At 34.4% G+C, this 27,621-nt stretch overlaps 1 protein-coding gene across 1 annotated transcript in view; it reads right to left on the bottom strand.

The window, feature by feature from the left end:
- The window catches only part of LOC122179921 (formin), a 120,494-nt gene that overhangs the window by 51,966 nt on the left and 40,907 nt on the right, over window positions 1-27,621 (bottom strand). Inside the window, exons 6-10 of the mRNA XM_042871171.1 lie at window positions 17,359-17,446; window positions 7,984-8,045; window positions 7,147-7,235; window positions 1,858-1,987; window positions 805-951 (exon numbers count right to left, since the gene is read on the bottom strand). Coding sequence (XP_042727105.1) covers window positions 805-951; window positions 1,858-1,987; window positions 7,147-7,235; window positions 7,984-8,045; window positions 17,359-17,446 — 516 coding nt within the window. The remainder of the gene's footprint in view (window positions 1-804; window positions 952-1,857; window positions 1,988-7,146; window positions 7,236-7,983; window positions 8,046-17,358; window positions 17,447-27,621) is intronic.

Raw genomic sequence — 27,621 nt, 5'->3', positions numbered from 1 at the left:
TTCCTTATCCACATAGCATCCAGGTATGCTTTGGCAGGCATGGATCTTTGAGTGGTGTTTCCGTTGTCTAGATTATCTAGTACCTCGTCATCTTCCCCAGTGAAAGTTAACATCATCTCAAAAGGTGGGCACACTTTCAGGGAGCCTTGTTTTGATTCTAACATAACCGACCAAAAATGGGCTAGTGGTTCTCAATTTTTGACAAAGTAATTTATTGCCATGTCTAAGTGTTATCTTCTGCACGCCATTCAGAATTCACGATCTACATCCATTTTACAGCCAATACAAAAAAAAAAAAAGTCTGAAAATAATTTGTTGGATCTGAGACACCTTTTTGAAGTGAATTAAAATCCTCTAATTTATATATTTATATCCTTTATATGTACTTGTTTTGTGTATACTCTACACAGAAAACTCTTCCTGATATTCATTTTTTAAACCTGATCTTGAAAAGGTTTCACTCATATGCACCTACCATAAGAGCAAGACAAAAAAGGGACAGTTGTCAGAGGCAACTTTAGTGGTCTGTGCTCTCTCACATTTCTCTCCCTACTGTACTTAAGTTTCCACTAATAAAATAGACACAAGGTTTTCATATTCTTAGTGGTACTGAACAGGAGAAATAGGAGATTATGGAGACATGCATATATGCAGAAGAAAAAGATAAAATCTTGAGAGAAAGAAACTAGAATATGGTACAAAAATGCTTCATTCTTTCAAGCAGAAAACGGTAAGAAGTGAGACAAGATTAACTTCTGACAGGGAGATAATTTAAGTAGTTCTTAAGAGAAAATGAGTACTTACTCTGCTTTTGACATCCTTTAGTTTGGGGAGTATTTCCAAACCAAATCCATCAGCTTGACCTCGAGTCCTATTCCCACCATTCATGTAATTTCCAAACGCCAGAATCAAACCTAAAATCTCCTTTACACTCGTCATGTTCAGCAAAGCCTGGAAAACGGATACTAGTCTGAATTATCTGTTGGCATAGAAATCTTAATTGCTCATATGACAAAGCTTTTTAAATTTTATTTTTGCTAGACAATGTTTTGTTTCTCATGTATGCTACAAGGAAAAGAATCTAAAACTGGTATATGAATCAAATATTTAAGAGAAGAATTTATTAGACTAAAGCTGCCTAAGATACTATCTTTAACTTAATCCACATGAGGTAAATTATATACCATTATATACTATGTAGATGACAAAAAGATTAATGGAGGAAGTTTCACTATAGATTACTAAACACCCTTTAAAAAATCTTAGAGACAAAATGGCTTGTCATGAGTTTACACAATGCAGTCAAATGAAGATATGTTATTTTTGCTGTCATTGGGTTAGACTTGGTCATATTCAGCCTGTTTCTCATTGGTTCTCATGCTCTGAAAATCCACATTTCAGTTCATACTTAGGGCAGATGTAACAGGGTTAAGGACAAAATTTCAATGCCTTAAAAGAAAAATGAAATCTAGAAACACAGTGAAGAATTAATAAATTATTTTAATTTCTGTACAAAGACATCTATCTTATCAGCCAAGATCTGAATCTGACTCTCACTGAAAAAAATCAATTGTCATGTGAGCTCTTTTTAAGTAAACTGAGAGAAACGCCTCTTTTCTGATCTCAAATAAAGCCACTTTCTTATTTATGTCTCCTTTTGAAAGGTAACACTAAGTAACTATTTTTATTACCAGAATGTGCAAAAATATGGATAAAAGTAGGGATAGAGCACGGGTAGCTTATGGCAGAAAAGTTGTTCAAAAGACACTGTTCACATAATAAATAATAAAAAATAAAATAAAGTAACATCCTGGCCAGGATATTATACCGTTTGTTTAGTTTCCCATTGGGACTTACCTTGGAAACACGAGTTACGATATCAACTTTCCTGTGAACTGATGTTATCCCTTCAGAGAAAACTGACTGGAAAATAATACACTGAGCTCGTTCTGTGAAATTGGGGATCTGAGATAATTCGTATAAAAATCTGCGAAAAAAAAACAGCAAAGAAGAATACCAATGAATCATTGCATTTCATATCTATGAAGTACATAATGAATTAAAACTGTTGTACTATAAAATACATACCTGCAATGTTCAACAACCTGTCAAAATAATTCTGACAGAATTTATAATTGCTATATTCTTTATGCTTAGTGTTTTTTATGTTGTGTGTTTAGCGGTCCTATTTATATGAAGAAAAATGCAAGACATTGGCTCTTATGACACTAACCCACTATTTATCACAAATGTCATGTCTAGCAAACAAGAGGAATCATAACACAAAGAAAAAAAAAGGCTAGGGAATCACAATCTATTTACTGCTTTTACTCATGTGCTTTTTGCTTCACTTAAAAACATGCCCAGCAATACAGAACTGAACATATTTTTACAGAGTTATTTCATAATACAGAATGTCTACCAAGAAATCTCTTCTGATGCTCAATCACAATTTTCTTTTACTAACTTGCACTATGCTTCCAATTATATAGCAGCTTGCTTTATGGTAATGCACATACCTGTGTATTTAACTCTCAAATACTAGCAAATTATCCCTTTCTCCACTGTTCAGTAAAGTTACTTTCTGTTTCTGTTCATTATTCCTACTCATCTACCCACTCTTCTCATGACTATTCCAGCTTTTTTTTCTTTTAGCTCTTTAAATAAAAATAAATAAAAGTATATTTAACAATTTCAGGTCAAATATCACAAAACAAAAGCACTCAAAGATACAAACAATTATTTCCATTTTGCTTCTTTAATTTAAAATTTAAGAGTTAGACTAAATAATACAAGAAACTTTAACATTTCTTAAAATAACAAGGTTTGCATAATTTACTTTCTGGGTTTTGTGTCAAGGATTTCAGTTCTACATTTGCTTTTTTGAAACACACGAGGAAATCTTTAGGTCCAATATCACTACAGAAGAATTCTTGTATTCTCCTGTCTACAGATATTCCTAGATTCCCTTTAATGTGATGGCTTAAGGATTCTTTTACCTTACTGAATTCTGGGACATTTACTGAACTATTATTAGCTTGAATTATTATTAAATTTGTTTTAATTATTTAAAGCAATTCATCTGATATCTTCAAACTATTTCTTTTTTTATAATAACTAATATCAATATATTTTATAATGCTTAACGCGTGCAACTTGTTGCTCAATACACAGTGAGTGTGTAAAAAAAATTGTAACATCCACCTGTGGATGGTGTGAAACTAGCTATCATTTTTCCTTTTTCTTTCTTGCCTTATGAGAAAATCCATTGAAAGAAGGACTGGGGAGGCCAGCCTTGGCTCTTGCATTGAAACAGTGGGAAAAAAAGAAATGCCAAGCTGTTATTAATAAAAATGCTTCCTATTGGGAATGAATGGTATTGCCAGGAAAAAAGAAAAAGAAAAAAAAAAGAAAAAAAGAGTATACTTTATAAGTACTCCATGTGAGAAAAACAAAAGGAAAAAAAGCCCCAACTGCTCCACAAAAGTTCTGACATACATACATTCCAACATTTTACATTTAAAAATCAAAATAATGCATTTTCTTTTCTTGTCTTCCCTTGAAAAAGGGACTTTCATTTACTTTTCCAGTCTTTGAATACTATATAACTATGCTGAGAATTAAAACCTTTAGCATAACAAGAAAATGTATCCAGATTTTGGAATTCAAAGTATTCACTGTAAATATCCTGACTGAACAGTTGTAACCAAAATATATCACAAAGAGGAATCTATGTTAGCAATTACTAAACCTGAGGCTATCAAAGATAAACCACCACATTCATGTGGACAGAGCTTTTTCAGAAAAAAAAGAATACTTTTAACTCAATCAGTTTTGGAATTTTAAAATGAGGAAAGTATGCTTTTGACTTAAAGTTACAATGAGATGACTGTCACATAATTATGGATTCTCATTGCTACAATTTTCATTGCCTAAAGAAAACAGAGATTTTGTAATTCATCTGTGTGAGGTCCATTTACTCCTGCAGAAATTGTAAATAAAAAATACATTCATTTAGAATTCTTTTATCCTACCAGAACCTTATAACAGAAGACTTGAAAGTACTTTCAAAGTCCTGCATATTTTCATGTAGTTAGTATAACAGAATATTATTTCAGAAGAGAAATAAAGTATGCTGTTTCTATGGTCATAAACTATATATCAGCTCACGTTTATTCAGATTTGAGGAATATAAAATTAAGGAATTTTGGTGGGCTAGAAAAAGTTGCATCTTATTATTCAAACTCCTGAGGAAACCAGTTGGATTTAAACTGAAGTAAATAGAAGTTATTTGTGTGCAAAAGTCAACCAAATAGCATTAACTGGACAGAAAGCTTCATTTTATTTGCAATTATTAATAGTCCACTACTTTCTGAATTAAAACTACATATAAAACAGAACTGCTCAGTACCATATTTTGCTACCATTTCCTTAATTGTTATTTCTTCCACAGTAGCAAATACTTCAGAGATTATATTATAACTAACAGGATCTTTTTGGAAACAAGCTAAAGCATCTGTATCCAGCTAGGAAAGCCCCATGTTGTGGCCATTATCCATATTATATTCATATAATTTTTTATTGTGTTAATGAATATTAGCATTTTAATAACTATTATTATGAAGCATAAGTTAGGGGAATATTGTCATGTTGCTGAGATTTATTTACAGATTGTGCCAACAACAGCAAGTGTAATGTGCCATAAAACAGATCAAAATCACATGTGCAGGAGAGCATTAGTGATACCAGTAATGATTTCTTTTTGTTTGTGAATCCAAGCCATTTTAAAACGGCAATGGCTTCTGTAAGACTTTAGTGAGTTCAAGTCAATGTTTTCAGTATATGAATGTGAATGGCTAGTATTCACAACCATTTATGAAAAGTTTACTTTGCACTTTTTGTTCTGATCCTTATTAAACACATCAGGTTTACGCCCTCTAGCAAATTATTTTAACCATCCCTACAATTTTGCATTTTTCTGTCTTTAACACTTTATGGAGTTAATATGCATACACAGTTCCAATAAAACTCCAAATTGACATTTAGGCTGACTTAGAGGCTGACTTTGACAACTAAACCAGCAGCAGTTGAACTGCTGAGTTTTCAGAAAGGATGTTCCTTTTAAGGAGCACTAAAAATTTCTTAAGTAATAATTTGTGTCATCGGCAACTTGTTTCTTCCTTGAGGCATCATTTTGACAAACTAATTTTCTTAGCCTATGCAATTTAACAGTAAAAAAAGGATAATAAGACTTTCAGAGGTAGTATAAGAATTGATGAATAACTTCTACCTTTCACACCACTATTTTATGTTGAATGATCACGCACAACTGATTTATTTGAAGTTCTTTAATTTTAATTATGAAACTATGATAGCCTAAATCAAACACTGCATTTCAGATCAATCTCTCTGCAATATAATTTACAAAAAGTGACAAACTTTTACAAGTCTAGAACTCTGCAAGACTCATATTCTCCAGAACATGAAGTACATTTCTATTTATTTTACTCAGACTTGCAGGTTCCCAATGATTCAAACTCTGGAAAACATAAACTAGTTGTAGAATGCATTACTAAGCCCTAAGCCAAGACAGTGAAAATTATGGACACAGGATACATGAACAAGTTTGTGTATACTTTAAAGACATATGTGTTCTTAAGTAAAACATGAGAGAGCATGACAAGCCCAACTCCTAACATGAACCTATTCTGTGGACTGCATGCAACTACTAGCAGTGAGTATTCATCTGCTTTGCATAAGGAAAAGAGGAACAAAATCTGCTCTTCACCACCAACATTCTAATAGGGAAAAAATATAATACTCCTGACATCAAGTCGTATGCTATCTCTGTTGCTTCAGTTTTTCCTGTTGCTACCTGTTTTTATGCCAAAGAGAGAAGAAAAGACAAAAAGAGAGAGAAAAGGTACAAAGTGGCAGAGAAATCAAAGTAAACTGCTGTGATTAGGAGAGGATGGAAAAATGGGGAAAAGCAGCAAAACAATAGAAGACAGACACCATTGTGAGGCCTAAATCTGAAATTAAATACAAGCACTAAAATAAAATTCAGAATTACCATTTTATGATTTTTACATTGGTCAACAGTGTACAACAGCAAGAGCAACACCTAGAAATCATTTCTTCCTAACGTTTCTCACTGCTCACAAAAGTCACAGTGGACAAACTGTGAAATCAGCTTTGTAGGTCTTCTATCAGTTTATCTTAAGCATAGATTTTGTTTTGGGCATAGGACTTTTTACACAGATAGATAGCGATAGGGCAAGGGAGAATGGATTAAAACTAAAAGAGGGGAAATTTATATTAGATCTTAGGAGGACATTTTTTATACAGAGGTTGGTGAGCCACTGGCACAGGCTACCCAGAGACTCTGTGAGTGCCCTATCCCTGAAGGCATTCAAGGTCTGGTTGGAGGGGATCCTGGGCAGCCTGATCCAGTAGGTGAAGCCCTGTTCACAAGGTGGATAAGGATGATCCTTAAGTTTTCTTCCAACCCAAGACATTCTATGGTTCTATGATTCTTTGGAACTGCACAATATTTTGCACTCATTCTTACAAGATTTGCACGAGCACCACTGTAATTTTAAAGAGCAAAAGGGACAACTGGATATCACTACCTCCATATTAACAGGGGCAGAAAAGTATATGCCTACCTACTTTCATATATATATGAATGATCCTGCTTCACTGGGGTTGGAACTCAATGGTCTTTAAGGCTCCTTCCAATTCAAGCCATTCTACGATTCTACGATTCTGATTCTATGACATTCCAAAACCCTCTATCTGGGGAGATCTTCCAAGTATCAACAACCAAAATCAGTCTGGCCCTGCTTTCATGGGATACTAATTTTGCCTTAAATCAAGGTTTTTATAAATGAGAGAATGGAAATAGAATTTTTTATTGAATCAAGACTGCATATTTAATAAGTTCTGATGCTCCAGGTTGATCTAGTATACCTGTGAATGTCTGAAAAAAGTGACATAAATACAAACTTCACGTCATGCCTTGAAATACAGAAAAGCTTTTAAAATTAACTAGCAAAAAACTGTATCAAAATCCTTTTTAAACATATCACCCAAGGACCACACACTACGTAGCAATAAAATAGTAAAAAAAAAAAAACAACTTACTGTTCTGGTTTATCCAGAAGCTTCAGTTCCTCCTCTTTTGAAGTCTGATAATATTGCTCGATTTTTTCCAGTTCATCCTTTTGTGCTCTCTAAGTGAGTTAATATAAAGTGATTAATAACTAATTTTTAACAAATTAGTAAATTGCTAATTTACTTGCTTTTCTGCAAATAATTATATTTTCAAACACATTTAGAATGTGCAAAAGAGTGAGGCTCCTGAGGTTCCATGAGCTAGCACTGACTTATAGAATATAGCCCTGCAAATATTGCTACAGGATGCTTCAAAGCGCTTAGATCTCAGAAGTAGCTTTGGTATTTCTTCAACCAAGTGTAAATGCATTCTTGTATACAACTTTAGAGTCAAACAGCCTAAATTAACAAACAATATCTGTAGAGCAACTTGTCAGAACAGCAATGCACTAGCTTGAACTAACTGTTTTAGCCACTAACATCTTGAATTAGAGAACTCAGCACACAAGCAAGTAACAGGTCTTGAGTAAGGACAGTATTTTTCAGGTAGTACAGAAGAGACAAGTGATAGGTGTATCATCCTTTGTTAGTGCTACATCATTTGCAACTACATAATTTTCTCCCAGCTCCAAAAGCAGGCCCCTGGTTTAATGTTTGACTTTTAAGAAATAAGCCAATTAGAGAAATATGTATCTCATTAGGTATCTTTTGATTTTGCCTATCCAATTATTGTTAAACTCCTTAAAGACTTGTCCTACGTAAGGTCTCCGGTCAAAAACTACAACATAAAATAAAACTTAACTTGCTGCATATCTGAATTTCTGAAAGATATGGTGATTAACCACAGGCATATCTCAACCTACTTACATTTTCATATAGCGCTTCCAGTGTTTCCAAATCTACTACGGAGTCATCAACACACAGAATAGCTGTATGGGATACAATCACAAATTAGTTGGTAGAAAACATACTGCAAATTCAATCTTGTTTCCTGAAAAATATAAAAGAGATCTGACCTACTTAAAGGACATATTTATGTCCAGTTAATATCTTACTACTTTCAAATTGCATTTTCGTTCTGATTTTAAATTGCAGCACTCAGACAAGAACTTATCATAAACTGTCCCAGGAGAATGGAGTTCTACTCTACAGTACATTCAGCAGTCAAAGCTACAACCTGCCAAGTGTTCAGCTTCTTGTGTAGCTGGCCAGGCTGGGAACACTGGATATCAGACAATGAACAGCACAGATTTCACAGTAGCATAGAAGGCTGGATGGAAAGGAACTGAGTTGGGACATTTAAATTGTCCCTGTGTGCATGGGAATCAGAATTATGAAAACTGGGAGATCTGTTTATCTTGCAGCTAGCAGTCTTGGGATTTAGACAAGTAGATAACCTTGCAAGAAAATTTAGATTGTATTACAGATTTTAAGCTATCTTCACAGAGAATTTCACATTTGAGTTAGCTTCATCCATCAGAAAATTACCTACAAGAAAATTTCCAGATAAAGATTTCTAAATCTTATGCAGACGCCTAAAGTGTACTTTCCAATAACAAATTAATCCTCATTACCAAATTACTTCCAAGTGCTACTACATTTGGATTATACAGCGTTAGGTGCTTCTAACATTTGCAGATTCCACTACAGTTTAGGCAAAAGTATGGGTACTTGGTGCTCTTTAGTACAGAATTCCCATAAGCTAAAATATGCACAATGGCAGACGAATACTTTTGGATGTCTTACTTATCTGGAGCACCATTTCATCAGAATTCATAAAGGGATTGGGCACAATTTCCAAACAACTGATCTATGTTTAAGTGTTACTGGGAACACTGATAAAAAAGAAAATAAAAAAAAATCAAGATTAAGGCCTTCACCAGTTTTCTGCAAAATCAGAGACACATTCTTTCACAAGTACTTGGTAACTTGAAGTTTCAACAAGACTAGATTTCTTCAGGGAAACTTGACTACTTGTGAATTTAGAAGATTTTAAAAGTTCTAGCCGTATTCACAATCCATGTTCAAAAGGGCCAAGGAACACATCTTTAAATAATTATTTAAAAGTAATAAGCTTTCGCCTGCTTTTCCATCTATCCCATGATTTTATATTGTGAAATTAACCAGCTGGCTAGTAAATTTTCTCTGTGTCAGACTAATTAATTTTATTAAAAGGTCCAGTGACATTTAGAATGCTTTAAAATTTTGCCTGTCAGTTATGATTCAATCTGTTGACATTACCTCTTGGTTAGAAGTAAAGAATTATGTGGAAGGAGGCAATATCAGGGGAAAAGACCATCACTATCCTGAGCTATTTTTGTCTTCTTTCAAAGGTTGAAGAAACCCCAAGAGCATAACCAAACATAAAACCCAAGCTACAGAGCTAAACCAAATTCTGTTTATAAAGAAAAATAATTATTGACTGAATCTATGAGATCATCTGTTGGCCCTAGCAAGACAGTTCACAAATTTAATTATCCTTTGCATTATCCAATGAAATATTAATAGAACCAAAGAAACTGGAAAAACTATTGGAAAATTGATTTCACAGTCTAATACATATAATTTTTAGGACTTTTAAATACATATATTTAGTTCAACATTTTTCTCTTGTGGTTTCTCTACATCCTATTTTGGGGTACTCTGAAATCTGCTTATGAAGAAAAAAAATATTATTACAGAGTTATTCAGAAAAGCATCTAATAGGAGATAAGTTTAACTCATAATAGAAATGCAAAACATATAAGAAAGAATAAATCTTTTAAGTACAGAACTATTAGGATGACAGCAAAAAGTTTGGAAAAAAAAAAAAAAACCAACAAAAAAGCACAATAAGAACATCAAGATTTGTACATCTAACTGTCACACATCTATCAAAAAAGGCTCCCAAATCACAAAGTGCTAAATTCTGATTAACACTTCGGTACTTAACAACAGATCTAAGAAAACAGTATTGGTTCCAACTGACATGAGAAACTGTTTTCTATGCCAAAATGATTGAAATTAATCCAGTAAAATGGAATCTAATAAGTTAGCACATTACTGGCAATACCTGTGCAGATGGGGCACAGTTAAAAATCTAGCTGTATTAATTCAATGATAGTTTGACATCTTAGGATGTTACTACATGTAGGGTCACAACTCCAAAAAGTCAGAAGTACTGCCAAAATCTACAGCAGACTCATTTATTTAATCTTTCTTTACTTTTGTCCTTCTAGCTCTTTACACTCTTTACACTCAAGCTGATAAAGCTTAACATAAAATGCATTTGTAGCGGAACACAAAAATGAAAACGTAAAATTACAAAAATTGGTCATTTAAAAAAAAACAAACCCACACGCACATTGATTTTAAAAGCTGGAAGGAATCCCCCCAGTTCACAGGTGTCTTGATATTCTTCATATTCTTAAAATAAGCGTGTGCAATACATTCACAGTATGCTGTGTAAATTAACTTGAGTTGGGGCAGATGAAAAAAGCCTATTACGCTAGATCAAAGAAACTAATTATTTTACTTTCTTTTCTTAGAACTGAAAGAAAACTTCTTACTTTTTCAGTTAAAAACAAAGCCAAGCTTTAATCATGTGTATTTTAATATAATTAAAAATTAATATGAATATGCAGATAAAAATGAGTTTTCAAAACCCTCTTCCAGATACTGTGAATTTAATCATGACACTTAAATGTATTACATTTCATTATATCAAGACTCATATAAGTGCAAGTAATAAAGGTGAATTATCACAAATCTACAAAAGAGGCTCCAAAACAATTAATAGCTATTACAATATCAATCATCATTGGTGTTTTTTACTTTTATCTTGCTTTCTAGTTAGCTGTCTTCCTTACACTGTCAGTTCAGTTAGAATATTTCACCTACACCTCACAATATGTCAAAAGGAAGTAGACTCATGCTGTGAAAAGCTGGTAATTTTATTGGGTTCCTCTACCTTTAAAAAATCTGTTACTTGGCCAAGTCTGGTTTCTGAGATCCTTTCTTGCAGGGAAATTGAGGCAAACATTTTTATGTGGCCTATGGTGTCTGCTCACAACAAGAAGAATTTATATACACAAGGATCATTAGTGCAGGGTTGCACCCATTAGGATATAATAACCGTCAGCTAGGACAAAAAACAGATCTGCATCATGCATTCAAACTAACAAGCACACATAAAAATACTTGCCAACTACATTTCACATACTAAGAGTATTGCTTCAAACATAAACTTTTACCAAAGGCTTTAACAGACTCTTTTAAAAACGTATCTAACTGTAAAAAACAGATTCCCTACCAGCACAGATTTTTCACATACTCTATTTTATCACTTCAAAAATGTAAACCAAAGAAAAGCTGAGAACTTAAAGCATACTGTCTGCAGTCTACATACAAAAGTAGATCTTAAAGATCAAACATAAAAAGGTATCTCTCTCTTCTTAACTTGCTTAAATGCCAACAGTCTTAAGACTGTCTCTGATATACAGCCTCACTCCTATTATGCACATTTCAGTTAAATCAGGATTTAATTCCTGATGACAGAACTTACATACACTTAGCAGTATTAAAACACTTAAAATGACAATTAAACTATGAAATATGAAGAAATTATCTTAACTGCCCTCTAATGATAGAACAGAAATATGCTATTTTAATAAAAAGGGCTTGACAAAGTTTCATTCATTTGCCTGAAGTACCTGACTTCTTAATGTACTATATTCTGCACAGTAAGGCTTAATATCATGTGAACATGAAGCCCATCACCTGGACATGTAAATGAAAATGTTACTGATCTAGTCAACTAGAAATGGATTGTGACAGCTAAACAGAAATCCCCATTTTGCAAAACTACCTAAAATATCAAAATTGTTCCAGTTTACTTCTGACTGATTTGGTGTTTTGAACTCATTTAAAGATTTTCTCCAACATTTAACTATAATGTAACACAAAAACATTAAAATACACAGTACTAAGAAGCACTACATGCAAGCTGTAGCTTTGGAAGAGTAAGAAAACTCAACTGCTGCAAGCAAGAAGACGCGAGCAAAAGACTCTGGCACTAAAGTTAGCCTACCCACATTAGACTGGATGCCCAAGGCAGATGCACAAAAACATATGTTGTGAATTTTCCAGAACAAAGAAAATAACTTTTAAAGGAAATTGCTTCCCTGCTTCTGAGATGGGTATGGAGCCATCTCTGTGCTTTGTGCATAATATATAGAATGCATAGAAAGCATGTATTCTGTATAGAGGGAAAAGTCACAGAATTTCAGAACAGTTTTAACTTTTATAAATCTTTGTTCCCATTTCACAAATGCTCCAAAGCATCTATCCTTAAACAGAGGTATTTTCAACATACAAGGAGGAAAAGAATTATGAAGTCATTTGTGCCACATGATATGCTTAAAACACAGGCGGGGATTCAGAAATTCTGAGCACACTAAGGTTTGCAGATTAGACTTGCTCTGGAAGAATAGTTTGCATGGTGCATTTAAGGCACAGACAGACCATGGGGTGTTGAGAAAACTGCCTGATTAAAAATGATACTGTTCTTTACAGCTTAGATATGCCATAAGCCATATATTGCATCAAGAATATGCAGGATATGTAGCCCAGTTATATAAACTGGCATGACCTCTCAGTGAAGGAAGACTACATAGAAGACTACCATTGCACAGCAGTACTATAATCGTGCTCTTTCTAGATAATTGGTCCCCTGCAACATGAAAAAATACTGAAGTATATTGGCATAGCAGTTACTTGCATTGTCCATCACCAGAATTTCCCATGAAGACAAATATACAAAAGCAGATGGCACAAGCCAGGTTTTGTAACAAAATAGATTTTAATCCATTCCATCTAAATGTGATTTATGTTCTCTAGTATCTTCAAAGCATAATGTGTCTCTGCATAGTTCACATTATCTGTGAACACAAGTATGTTTCAAATGCACAATAAACACACTAGGTCTCCATACATGCTATTATAGGTTGTCCAGTGCTCTTCTGATTTGATACATAGAATCTTAGTCATGACACTTAATTGCTTAAAGCCTAGGAAATAAAAATTATTTTTTAGTCACTATGACATTTAGTCATAATGCCAAAGATCAGTGTTCAACTTTCTCTTTTCTTTGTCATACAAGCTAAGTTCTGGCACCATTAAAGTGCCATTACATTGAACATTTCCCTGGGCAAATGTGCAAGCAAAGCCTGCAGCTGTTTTGCATGAATTAAAACAGCACTTTTTAGTCACGAATAGTGTAATGGATTATAAAGCATGCATCTTTTGTGATCCATTGCATTTCATTGATTTGGTCCCTAAGAAAACATGCCAGTATATAAGAACCGCTAATTAATCTGTTGTAATGGAAATAGGAGGTATTAGACAATGAATTATTACCGGCAATACACAGAAGCAGAACTTCTGGTGCTCTGCAAGTTTAGTGAAAAAAAAAAAAGTAGGTATTATGGGAGTAGGGATTGATTTGAGAGAATCACTCTTTTCAACGCAGGCATCTAAATTTTATCTACATCCTGCTTTCTGTTACTAAAACTGTTTCTCATCGGGGCTGCCTCTCAATTTTGTGACTGTCCTCCTGAACAACTATCATGGGAAGTCAGCCCAGATGACCTAAATTGCAGAAAAGATTATTATTATTTGCTTTCTAGTCTACTGCTATTGCTAATGGGAAATACTGATTATACATGTATGCAAAGATCCTCTGTGGGTCCCAACCACTTACTGACCAATGTTCCATTACTCATGCAGTTCCCTGTGTAGTAGTCAGTAAGTGGTTGGGACCTACGGAGGGTCTTTGCATACATTTATAAACAGTATTTCCCATTAGAAACAAAACTGAATCTTCTCACTATGGAGTGAGTCATAATATTTTAATAGCAAAGCCACACAAGTAGTCTTGAGACACAAGTTTGTCTCTCAAGCTGTTGTGTTTCAGCTGAACAATGACAGAAAAAGTAAGGCAGAAGTACACGAATGTGAAAAGGAGTTATACTACTGTCAATGTGTAATATTATACCATGTTCCACACCTAACAGCTGATTTCCACTATTCATCATCTCTAAAAAAAAAAAAACCAACACCACAGAAACAATGACTTAAACATAATAATATCAAGCCTATGCACAACTTTATTATCTCTATTTGATTTTAAAATATAAATGCAGATTCAATAAAGCTTACTGAGACAGACAGATATTCTGTCTGTTTCTTTGGCTCAAGAAAATAATATTGTTAATAGTAGTCTAACAAGAAACTATATTACCGTCTTCAGTACCAGATTCATCATTAAAATTTTTTAGTGTTCTCAGAATATTGCAACACAAGGTGGGAAGGATTACTCTTCCTCTTCCCCCTACTAAATACTGTGTATCTTGACAGGTGCAGCATAGTAACATAAACTTTCCTTCTGCATCATATAAGTGCCAGTACTACACAAAATGTTGATTCAATTTTACCCTGCCTTCTCCCTAGATGATACTCAGATACAGCAAGAATTTAAATTTATCTGCAAAGGATGAACTTCATTCCCTCAAACAAACACGTGTGAGAGATTCTCTTCCCAAACTGTGGCATCTGGCTCATTATCAAATGCGAAGTGAAACATCTGCGTGCCAGATATGGCCACTGATTTGTTTTGCACTGCTGAGCTATCTAAAGAATATGCTGTGAAGCTATTTACTCCAGTCTGAGAGAATATTCCTACAAATGCAGAAGTCCCACAGCATTTTAGAGAAATGCGTATTTTTTTTCTCGTGACTATTCTTGTTTTCCCCTCAATTCTCTAATTTTTGCATTCATCTGTGTGCATATCGCAATTCTTCACTAAAGTAATTTGGGGACAGTTTTCCTAGAACTGCCACTTAGTCCGTTATAGACAGTAAATTCATTTCTACATGGATTTTTAAGAAACATGGTCAGAACAACTTGAAATAAAATTAGGTACCTTTTTTTTTTTTTTTTTTTTTTTGTCATTCCAATTCCATTTCTTTCAAGTTTTTTAATTCTCTGTTGCAAACTGGAAAAGACAAGTAACTTCTCTCTCCCTCTTGTGTACCAAATTATGCAATATAATGTGGTTTGAAAAGAGGGATGAGTGTTTAATTATCAAGTTTCTCAAAGGTAACTATTTTTAACTCTACTTTCTAAAAATAATAATAATAAAATAATCCAAAACAACCACCTTTTGACATTCTGTACCAAATGATAATGTTCTTTTTTGGGTTAAATGTTGTCAAGAGTGTATCATGGCCTGTTTTTGTTACTAACTATAGCAGCTCTTAAAGAATTTGTCTGCCAATAGACAGGCCTTCATAGAGACTAAATTAAACAGAAAATATGGGATAAGCAGACACTAGAAGCATTACATATACTGTTGTCTTCATTATAGTACACATTTCTAAAGGTTCTTTCTACAGAACAGATGTAGATGCTTTCCTTGAGTCTGTTCCCAAGACAGAATCTACACCTCTATCTATCCACAGATCTCGATTAGAGCCATTCATACTAGTTTGAATATTTCCTATTTTTTCTTTAGATGTCCACAAGCTGTATTCCCAAATCCCCCCCCCCCCCCCCCTTTTTTTTTAAATCTCCTAGCTGTTCCCATAACCAAGCAGCTGCATATCCTATTGGTGCCTTGAGCAACACACGTGGTGACAGGCCAGTCATTTGCTACCTCTCAGAATAGAGAGGGTGACGAGTTATAAACTTTCCTTCAGTGGCAGCACTTGTTTCCATGTCTCTTTTCTACCAACACTCCAATTTTCATTAAACTTGTGGGACTATATTAACAGTGTCTACAACTACAATCAGAGTAGTTCTGTTCTGCAGACAGAAACAGCCCATACGCTGTACACAGTTCAGGGAGCTGTAGTTTTAACTAGCTCACCACTGTGCACTCAAACAGCTCCACAATGCTCTGCATACACAGCAAAGAGGAAAGCTTCAAAAGTGCACTGCTTATTCAAACTTAAATGCTAGTGTATATACATACAAACATTTTGAATATTTATGCTTTTATCTTAAATTGGGCATAAATTGGCCCGAGGACTTCAAAAGCTGCAGAAGAATGACAAACTGACAGATAGCTACAGATATGTATGTTGCATTCACAATGCCTTATTTTAGGAGAACATAATGGCATGGAAAATAGAAAGCCTTTCTGAATACTATAAGAACTACCCTGTTTTTATATTGCAGTTGCTATCCTATCCTATGCTGCTATAATTCCTGACGGTAAATTATTCAGATCTTTAATATTTAATATTTTTTCTCCATCTTATTCTAATACCTTTCACACAATACTGGCAGGCATAAAGTTGTTTCTTCTTCTTTTTTCCCCTCCAATCCAAAAGCCATCTGTTAGCCCTTGTGCTTTTAAAGTGTTAGATGCTCAAAGGCTCTTCTGAAATTAACAATAATCAATGCCAGCAGCATCTCAACACTTTACTCAGCATTTGCATGTGATGGAAGGAAAACAATAGCAAAAAGGAGACATCAACTTGAATTCTTCCAGCAGTTGTTTTAAATGGTGGATATTTTCTTTTTTTTTTAATGTGAAAAAGAAATAAACAATATCCTTAAACAATATCTCTTAAAATCCGGAACATAAGCAGAATCTGAATTACCCCAGGGTTCTGAAAAATCTTCATTTCTCTACAGTTGTAGTGCCAAACTCAGATAATTTCTACCAGTGATGGAATTTATACACCAAGTAGCCCAATGCTTTCAAAAATGCCATGCAGTAATTATCTTCTTGATTGCTGCATGGTAGCTGCATCAGTTTCAAATGTGCATTTCATGTTGCTAATGAAACAAAATGCAAATATTCAACAAACGCATACAAGCATGTTTAAAGTCCTAAAAACTTGTATAGAAAACCAATATTGAGTTTTTGTCCATGTGAAACTTGCTTAAGCAAAAGGTGTGCAGCAATATGGAACCACCTTGAGAAAACACTGTACTGAAAGTGACATATGAACTGAAAAGGGACAGGAGTTGTACCAAAATTTGCTTCTGGTTATTTAGTTGAAACTTTTACCTATACAGGAATATGCTGGAAGAAGAATTCTTCAGATACAATAAAGGGGACCATACTTGAAGTACATACTATAAGAAATTCTCTGAGTAGTCCTATGAGAAAAAATCTATGTATATGTCATACATTATAGTATACAATATACATACAATGTATGATACTATGTATATATCATACATACTGCTTACCTTGTTGAATATCCTTCATCTCCAGGTGCAAACTGGATATTAAAATTCCCACAGTTTGTGATCGCTTTCCATCCAACAATTTGATAATCTAAAAAGATAATTCAAAATTATCTGAGATCAAATAAACATTCTGCAGATTCTTCATTCCCATAAACTCACATAACTTTGAGTTAAATTGAATGTTTCTAGAAACATTTATATTAAATAAATGAAGCAGTAGAGTCTATCTCATCTTGAGCTTGGCACTTTAATGAATACCTGATATATGTAAGCTTTAATTCTCACCACATCAGCTCTTACTTGAAGCACACTATTAAGAAGTAAAACTGAAAGTGCATCAAATCTTTATTCTGGAAGATAGTTTTTAACCCGTCTCCTTAAGCTTACTGGGGCAAAAACTAAGGTATCATAGAACCATCAAATAACCAAGTTTGGAAAAGACTTCTAAGATCATCCAGTCCAACCATCCACCTATTACCAATATTTCCCCACTAAAATCATGTCTGTTAGTACAACATCTAAATGTTTCTTGAACACCTCCAGGGACTGTGATCCAACCACCTCCCTGGGCAGCCCATTCCAGTACCTGACCACTCTCTCAGAGTATTCTTTAGATACTCAGAGTACATTACAGATGCCTTCGTTTATCTCAGAGTTGATTTTTCAGTAAGAGTACGTTTTACTCTGTTTGACAGAGATTCATCTCTTGACCAAAGAGAATTGGAGATATGTTTTCTCGTGCATTTCCCAGCACTCCTTCTGGATCAGTATGGGTTATTGAAAGGATTCCTTTCACTTGTGTCTGACTGTGCTTCTTCCTCCCCTTTGACAATTCAAATGAATTAGAGTTTTGTTCATAGTTTGGGTAACAGATACTTGTTAGTATAATAACTAACATTTAGACTGTAATCTTTCAGATGTTGAGTGGAGAGAAGAGAAGGAAATCAGATCAGGGGAACCTTGAGGAAGTTATGCTGATTAACCTGCTGATTAAAATTAGTGATACTGATATTGATCAGTAAAATAAATAAAGTCATACAGGAAAACTATCAGGATTTTAGAAATGTAGTTCAGATATCAGAAGAGACAGATATGGTATGTGAAACTTGTATTCTGAACAAAATTTCCCCATTGTGTTTGCACTATTTGTATGTGCAATTTTGATTTATTTTTTAAGCAAGATAAGATAATCACATCACAAAATGCAACACAGACGTGAAGTTCTTGAAAATAAGAAAATGTTCATATTCTAGCAGCTGGCTTAATTTGTAATGCAAATGAACAAATGCTACTTTGCCAACAGTTTCCTTTCCCTCTGGTATTGTTACAGATGTTCACATTACAGACAGCTAAATGATAAAACTCATACTAATTTAAATGTTTCCCATGGGTTTTATAAGACTTAGGAACATTTAACTGTGCTGCTACCTAGTTATTCACCTATATAGAAGTTGTAGCTGAAAATACAGGAAAAAGAGAAGCAATAGTAACATTTTTTCCAGAAAAAAAACATAGTTACTACTTGTAGGGTTGTGAAATTGGACAGGATATGAATAAGTACAAATACAGGCTTTTGTCTTCAACAAAGATCAGACAAAAATCTTATTTTATGTCTGTGGTAGAAACTTAATTTAATGAAATTATGTTAGAATGGATGTCACATATTTTCTGCCAAAATTGGGAATTTGAGACTTTGAAGGTTAAATTTGCAGCAATTATACTGGACATAAACAAAGGAATACTGTTTTTACACTATTTAAAATATTTTCTTCAAATGAGAAAACAAAATCAGGCCCCTAACTCTCAGAATACATAATTATACATGGTGACTTGGCTACAAGTTACCAGAAATGAACTCTCTAAGCTTCACTTCATCCTGTTAACTGCAATTTTTCAGAGCAAATATAAGTAACTACTCAGTTTATCATGGTCATTTCTGAAACTTCAAGTGAATTTGCTGAGCTCCTCAACACATTAACTTCGTACAGGGATAATTACAGGCTTGACTAGTATGCAATTTGTATTGCATTCACTGACCTCCAAGTTGACCTTGTTCAGGGGCAAATTCATAGGTTGTCATAAACCCTATTTAGATATGCCTAGTTTGAGACAAAACCGTTCCAGGCTACAGCCGTTATAGACAGTATGACATTTCAAATAAATCTGTTATTTTTAAATGCTAAAATATTATTAAATGTAATCAAACTAACTTCCATTGCTTAGCAAGACTTACTCCTTAGAAGACTAGTACAGTAAATTTAGAGAAGAGCTTCTATAATTTTAAAAGCTAAAGTAAAGATTCATGTTTTAAAACATCCAACCAACAGTATATTAACAGGCATTTTAGACAAATGTACACATGGTCACAATTACCAGCCATCAAACTAGACTCAGACTACCTGAAATGGCTTCAACAACGTGAAATCTCTAAATGAAGGCTAATATTTTATTCATTAGAGAGCAAATAGAAATAAGACAACAGAATTGCTCAAACTGGGCAGTCATAATATTGGGAAATTATACAGGACTTTTGTTACAAACTTTAAAACCAATGTGCATCTTGAAAGATCAGCACTAAACCAGAACATATTGTCCAAAATAGCCATTTCACACCAAATAATGCTTATTCTGGAGGAGCCACTGAAGGGAATTACATGTGTGTATGAATTCTAAACGGAAAGGAGATACAAAAAATTCTTCAGTTTTCCAGCTCATAAAAACCATAAGGCAAATAAAATGGAAGTTTGTAAAGACTGCATTGAACTATTTAGTCTATGCTTTTAAAAGACAAATCACTGCTCACCTCTCAGCATATTGTGACTTGCTTTTAGCTGGCAGTGACAGGCAAGCAGCTAAGATCCAGCTGACGGCAGCTGATGCTGCTATGCCAGCTGGCAGGGTTTGCCAGCTGCCTGCCGCTCCCAGACGATGAATGCGTCGGTGTAATGGATGCAGCATCTAATGGCTCAGGGACAAAACTGTAAGTGCCAATGCTAGTTCATTTAATTCACTGACCCGTAACACTATTTGCTCAATGTGGTGTTCCCAGAGTGTTTTTTAACATTCTTAAGTTAGTTGATCTGCTTTAGACAAGTGTCTCTTTTATACCTTTCAATATTTATCATACAGTGTAAAAGTAGAGACATAGTGAAGCTTCAATACATTCATAAAGTAATCTGTCATTCCCCTTAAAATGCGTTTCTCTAGTGTAGCAAGAAACATATTTCATTCAATAATTATATGGCAGACCCACTTTTGTCTAAGTGTAATGTCTACATTCTGTGCACGACACTTACTGGTGCAGCACAGATCCAGTTTACTTTAGTGATTAAGAGCTAAATCCTTCCTCCTGCTGGTGCAAGGATTCTTTCCATAATATTTAAATTTTGTGAGAGAAACCATAAGCTAAAAAGCTGTTCTAGATATCAGAGTGTTTTCCTTCATTCCTTCTCATTAACTTTTATAGTGAAGTCAACAGCCTGGACCCATAAGTAGCCTGCTGAAACCCTGTTCAAATGGAGGAGGAATATTCTGCACAAGAAGCAATTATGTCCCTCCAGCTTTTTTACCTAAACACCCCAAGACTACCAATGAAATTTCAGAACCTTAAGACCATATATTATGCCTTATCAAAGAAGAGCCATATTTAACTATTTTATATTTACTTGGATGAATCAGTTTAAGATCTTATCCATGTTTTTAGTATTTTAAGATGTGTATTTCTAACTAAACTTCTCTAACTTCATCTATCGGATGAAGAAAAAATTTTTTTATCCTTTTTCTAAATGTCAAGCAACTGGCAATGTTTCAAGACAAAAGTGGTTAAAAAAAAAAAAAAAAAAGCTGGCAAAAAACTTAATTCATTTTCTTTATTCCTACCAAAACCATAAAAACAAACAGAACCACAAAGATAGATGTTTACCCCTCATGGATACTTTTCCCATCCTACACAACAGAGGAGCTCTGTGGTAAGTAAGAAATGCTGTATTCATTCTTCTCGGCACAGCCCAAATCATAAAAAGAAAGGGAGAGTGCCTTGGAAGAGTGTGCACTAGCATTCTGCTACTTTTACTTAAGTTTGCGTGCTGTTTATTATCTTATGCAGAATGTTGAAGACAGTTGTGTTTCAACCTTGCAAAGCATCCAACATTTTCTGCAATAACTGCTCTTCTTGCGGAAACACAAAGTTCATTAATTTAAATTCCTCATTTAGTTAGATGGACAAAAAACTTGCTGACAGACATATCCCTTTCAGTTAAAAAAAATGCAATTCACTCAAAATATTGACACTCTTTTTAAATGGGAACACATGTTAATAATTATGTGAAGTCTGTTAGAGATAATAGACAACAGAAAAGCCATTATCTTTAATGTCCTCCTGCGTCTTTGAAATGATAATCATTGCACTAAAGGGCCAAAAATGATTGATGGACTTTCATTTGGAGCATACACCTGACACAAATTACTTGATATTTACCCTCCATCCCTCATTTTTTTCTTCCAAGAAGACAGAGTGGCATCGCAAACATCCAACTATCCTGTTTCTTGAAAAAGTATAGGAGTAAGCTCCTCACCAGTCCTCAAATACATTGGAAAAAGTAATGCAACTTTCAAATATTTAACTTCAGTAATGGAGCTAGATAATGCACATGGAATAAATCATAGCAAAGGAATGTTCTTTTCTAAATAACCTCTTTTTTTTTTTTTTTTTTTTTTTTTTTTAAGCCATATAGTGCACAGAGCTTAATACGTAGAGAATCTCGCTTTTAATTTCATTCCAAAATCCATTTCCTATTTCTGCCTTTCTCCTGTTTTGTAGCACAATGCCCTATTTTGGTTAGGCATATCTAATAGGAAAAAGAAATCCTATGGCTTCGAAACAATTACAAATGCCTGTCAGCTTCAAAATTTGCATAGGTCCTTACAGAAAAATAAATATTAACAGTTTAGAATGACTGAAAGTAAAAATTATTTGAATATAAATTTCACTGCTTCATCTGTCATAAAAATACCAATAGTGGGTCTTCACAGTCTAGAAAAGATGTTAGATTCTTCAAATTATATTAAAACCTATTGAAAGCTGAATTATTTCAAAAAGAACAGTTTGATTTTTTTCAACAAAATGATTTAGAAATTTTATATGTTAGCTATTTTCAGCTTTCATTTTTTTCATAATCAGCTATGGACCTTAACAACAGTGTAGTGAATGTACATATAGTTGAACATTTTTGGCATGTGAGAATTTTATATTTACAGTTTCATATATGGGACCTTAAAATGTTGGGTTTTTTTAAATAAATCATACAATCCTTGACAAATGCTTTAATGGTAATCTTAGTGAATAACAGATATAAAAATAATGTATCTAGAAGGCTGAAACCTAAGCATGAGAAAATGCAAAAAAATGATTACAAAAACGGTCCAGTTTAGTAGTGGCATTTCCAAAAGCATAGCAATGACGAAACTGGGTGACTAAACAGGAGTCATATTCACAGGGTCAAATAAAACTACATCTAAATTGGAGTTATACACTAAAATAACCTGGAGGATCTCAGCCCTTCTATTCTTGATTTCTAAAAAGCTCTAAGACATGCTATAAGTGGGACCAAATAGATGCATTTGAAAACTCTTGAGTAACTTAAATATTTAGCTTAAATTAAGTCAATTAACCAAAAACAGAGAGAAATACACTTGATTCATTCTCAGATTAATGAATTCTGATTCTTTTTTTTTTGTCTAATAGCTTTGCCTGCTGCAAAATCAATCATTCAGTATTAACCTAGGAAATGAATCTCGCTTTCATACATTACTCGTCCATCTAGAGTCTCTGCAAAAATCCAGATTCAAGCAATTGCCTATTTTCCATTTTATAAATATCACATCCATAAAATTTCTATGTTGTATTATGTTCGACAAGACTAAAATGCTCTTAATCTTACACTTCAAATGCATTATTATAAGAAAATAATTATTTTACTAATCCCTACACATATTGAACAGTATTGATTGTTAATTGCTTATGATCATATGACAGTAGAACTTTTCTTTACAGTATTGCATATATGCAGAGGAGATAAATGCACAAGAATCTGAGTTTCCTAAAATATGGCAGAAATGTGGAGTAGGAAAAAAATGGTTCTTCCTAATCTGCTGAATATATAGAAGTATATGATTAAAGAAGCATGAGCAGCCAAACACCCTGTAGAGCTTCTACTGTCCAGATAAGCATGACCATAATAAACTTAAAGAGTACATAAGTGTACCAGGAGGTACATCTGACCTTCATTTAAATTATATAAACATTTAAGCTATATTATTTTTACACTATATCACTATATATACTATCAAATGAAGCTACTTTATTTTTACAAAATAAGTTAATATATGATTATAAAAAATAAAATCTCCCCCTATGCAGTCATCTAAGGCACTATTGCTGCTGGAGGGTTCTTCTCTTCATTTTTTTCCCCACATATTTGTTACAATGTGTTTTTTTTTTTATTTAATTACTGCTCTTCAAGTTCTAGTAATTACATCTCACATTAGGATGACAGTCTCTAGAAACTACTGTAACTGACTTAGTAAGCCAATTTCTGCAGGCAAAAAAGCAATATGCTTTCGAGTCATGGAGCACTTCCACTGGAAAAAGGGGGCAGGCAGCTGTTTCCAACCATAGGAGAATGGATAGAAACTAGATTTTTTTTACTTTAAATTGAGATTCATGATGTTGGAAAGGCACTCGAAATTTCATCCAAAGCATTTCTGTACTTCAGTACACTATCAACTATACATGTACTATTCTAAATAAATTTTCTTAATGATCTCCCAATATAGAAACACATATTCCTTAGCCAAAAGTGCTCTACAATCCTGTAGTATCCCTACTTTTGAAAAGCTTTTCATAATTTTTCTTTGCAGCAGCTGCATGCACTTGATGACACTTTTTGTCCCACATCAACCTCCTCTTTTCTAGACTAAACAATCATAATCAGTGAATTTTACTCAGAGACTACTTCTACAGTTTTGATCATTCCCACTTTTCTTGACTCTTTACAGTTAGTAAACATTTTTAATGAAGAGTGGTAGTGCCTCAGTATAGATGCTGTTGTTAATGAAAATATGACTGAATGGATTTTATTGCAAGCAACACTTCCGTTTATTTAACAGTCTTGTTTCTGCTGTAGTATCATGATTTGATAACTCATGCTCCTCTTTGTGATCCATTACTATCCTAAGATCACTTCTGCTAAACTACTACCTAGTCAGTTGTACTCACAGTACTTTTAGGTAGGTAGATTATCTTTAACTGCATAAATTTATAATCTAAAAAATAGGAATAAGCACATCTCAGATGCATAGTAACTTTCTAAAGGGTCTAATTCAAAATGTATGCAGCCTCTTGCAACTAAGTGACAGCTGAAGAGTTAATATTCCATTATCCAGGTCATAAAAAACGTGTACCCTCAGTAAGTTTACAGATGACACCAAGCTGGGAGGGAGTGTTGATCTGCTGGAGGGTAGAAAGGCACTACAGAGGGACCTGGATAGACTGGATCGATGGGCCAAGGTAAACTGTATGAGTTTCAATAGTGCCAAGTGCCGGGTCCTGCATTTTGGTCACAACCCCAGGCAACCCTACAGGCTTGGGGAGGATTGGCTGGAAGGCTGCCTGATGGAAAGGGACCTTGGTGTACTGATGGACAATCAGTTGAATATGAGCCAGCAGTTTGCCCAGATGGCCAAGAAGGCCAATGGCATCCTGGCTTGTATCAGAAATGGTGTTATGAGATGGGCTAGGGAAGAAATCCTGCCCCTGTACTCAGCATTGGTGAGGCCCCACCTCAAGTAATGTGTTCAGTTTTGGGCACCTCAGTACAGAAAGGACACTGAGATGCTGGAGCAGGTTCAAAGAAGGGCAACAAAGCTTGTGAAGGGCTTGGAGAATATCCCCTACGAGGAGCAACTGTAGGAAATGGGACTGATTTGCCTGGGGAAGAGGAGACTGAGGGGAGACCTTATTGAGAACAAATACCCGAAAGATATGTGAGAATGGGGAGTTGGTCTCTTCTCACTGGTGGCAGGTTACAGGACAAGTGGAAATGGCCTCAAGTTGGGCCAGAGGAGGTTTAGGTTGGCTATCAGGAAGAACTTCTTTACAGAAGGGGTTGTTAAGCACTGAAATAGGCTCTCCAGGGATGTGGTAGAGTCCCCATCCCTGAATATGTTTATAAACCATTTGGATGTTGTGCTCAGGTACATGAGTTAGCAGTGGGTTGTGAGAGTTAGGGTTTTATGGTTTGGTTGTCGTTGGACCCGATGATCTTGAGTTCTTTTCCAACCTGAGAAAATTCTATGGTTCTATGACTCTGTAAGTGAAGACACAGGGGTAATCAGAGCTAACACCGAATCCCACAGAATCCTCTTTGTATTCTACAATCTTGACAGTGAAGATATGCATGTGTATAAAATACTTCTGTATTATAAATATATACTATAATTTTATACTGCATTTTCTTACACACATAATGATACACACAAATATAAATATATACTCGGATTATAACTTTCAGAAGAGCCCTGGAAAATAGATCATTATTTCCAGTCATGCAGGGCAAGATTTAAACTTTTCTGGCTGAAAATGGTAGATGTCTAGTTAAAAGCAACAAAAGCATAGTTGACAGTGAATATTGCAATCAGAGTTCTCATAAGGGGTCATCAATGTGGGCAAACACTTAAAAATAAAACAAAGTGAAATTTCTACAGATTTAATGTGGTATCTTGCATTTAAGCATTCATTTGTTTAAGCATTTTAGCATATTCATTTAAGCATTCATGTATTCATAAACATTCGTTTCATGGCTGGAACATATTTCCTACAAGGGCAGGCTGAGAGAATTGGGGCTCATGAGTCTGGAGAAGAGAAGGTTCCAGAGGGACCTTAGGAAAGCTGGGGATAAACTTTTTATAAGGGCAGGTAGTGACAGGATAAGGGGAAATGGTTTTGAACTTGGAAGAGGGTAGATTTAGACTAGATATTAGGAAGAAATTCTTAACTGTGAGGGTGCTGAGATACTGGTGCAGGTTGCCCTGTAAGGTTGTGGATGTTCCCTCCCTGGAGACATTCAAAGCCAGGCTGGATGGGGCTTTGAGCAACCTGGTCTAGTGCGAGGTGTCCCTGCCTATAGTGGGGAGAAGGGTTCTGATGATCTTAAAGTTCCCTTCCAACTAAAAAAATTCTGTAGTTGTACGATCCTATGATTTCACAAATGAGGCTTACGGATTATTCAGACAGGATTCACAAAAAAAAAAAACAAAAATAAATTATGACAATAAATTGAATATGATCTTAGTTGAAACTGCAAATAATTGGTAAAGAAGTTATATTTCAACAAGACCAGAACTGTTAAAGTCACTTTGGTTGTTATAAAGACAATTCCCCTTGAATTTCTATGACAAGATCTTCCAGTTGCATATAGAACTTGATTGCGAGGCACTGATTTAATACTCACTCAAGAAGAAAAGTATTAAGTAATGTTCTACTAGCATGGGATCCTGCACCACCTATTGGCCTGCCATTTTTCTAAATACAAAGCAGGCCAAACTCAATTTGTGGAAGTTGATGGGAAATAGAACTAATAGAACTAAGCTGCATGGATGAGAAGAGATTTAATGCAATGTACAGGTCAATGGTAACATGTAGTATTAAATAAAATAAACACAAACTACTGTTCCAGATTTTAAAGCTGTCTCTGTATCTTACTTTTTTTTTTTTTTTTTTTTTTTTTTTTAACAACAGGAATTTACAAAGAAACACAAAATGATGCAGCATCAGCTATAATGATGACGTGATAAACATCATCAGATTCCATGACACCTGTACAAAGCATCTTTAACCAAACTACACAACTCCATGTACCATGACATACTATATTTAAGACCAGACAAGCATGTATTTCTGTACTGTCACAAAGAAAAGGATTACTACTAAAGCTCTAGTAGATATAATTGTTATAAAGAAAGTAAGATGAATGCTGAAAGAAAGCATGTAAAAGGACAAATGAAACCAGCAGAGCTGATAATTCAACATTAATGTACAAGAGTTTTCTATTTATCTACTTATAAACCATTCTGTAACTAAATAAAATGCCTCCTCTATTATCATTTCACTCACAACCCACTAAGATTGATCCACTGGAGCTAGCAGAGTAGCATTCAGACAATCTAGGATTTCAGAGGCAGAGGAAACACAGGGCCACAGAAGAG

The sequence above is a fragment of the Lagopus leucura genome, unplaced genomic scaffold (genome assembly GCF_019238085.1).
Source record: "Lagopus leucura isolate 7727_CA_CO unplaced genomic scaffold, USGS_WTPT01 Super-Scaffold_1, whole genome shotgun sequence".
In the NCBI taxonomy this organism is placed as follows: domain Eukaryota; kingdom Metazoa; phylum Chordata; class Aves; order Galliformes; family Phasianidae; genus Lagopus; species Lagopus leucura.
Note: the sequence above shows the minus strand (reverse complement) of the source record. Positions and strands in the feature narration are given on the sequence as shown.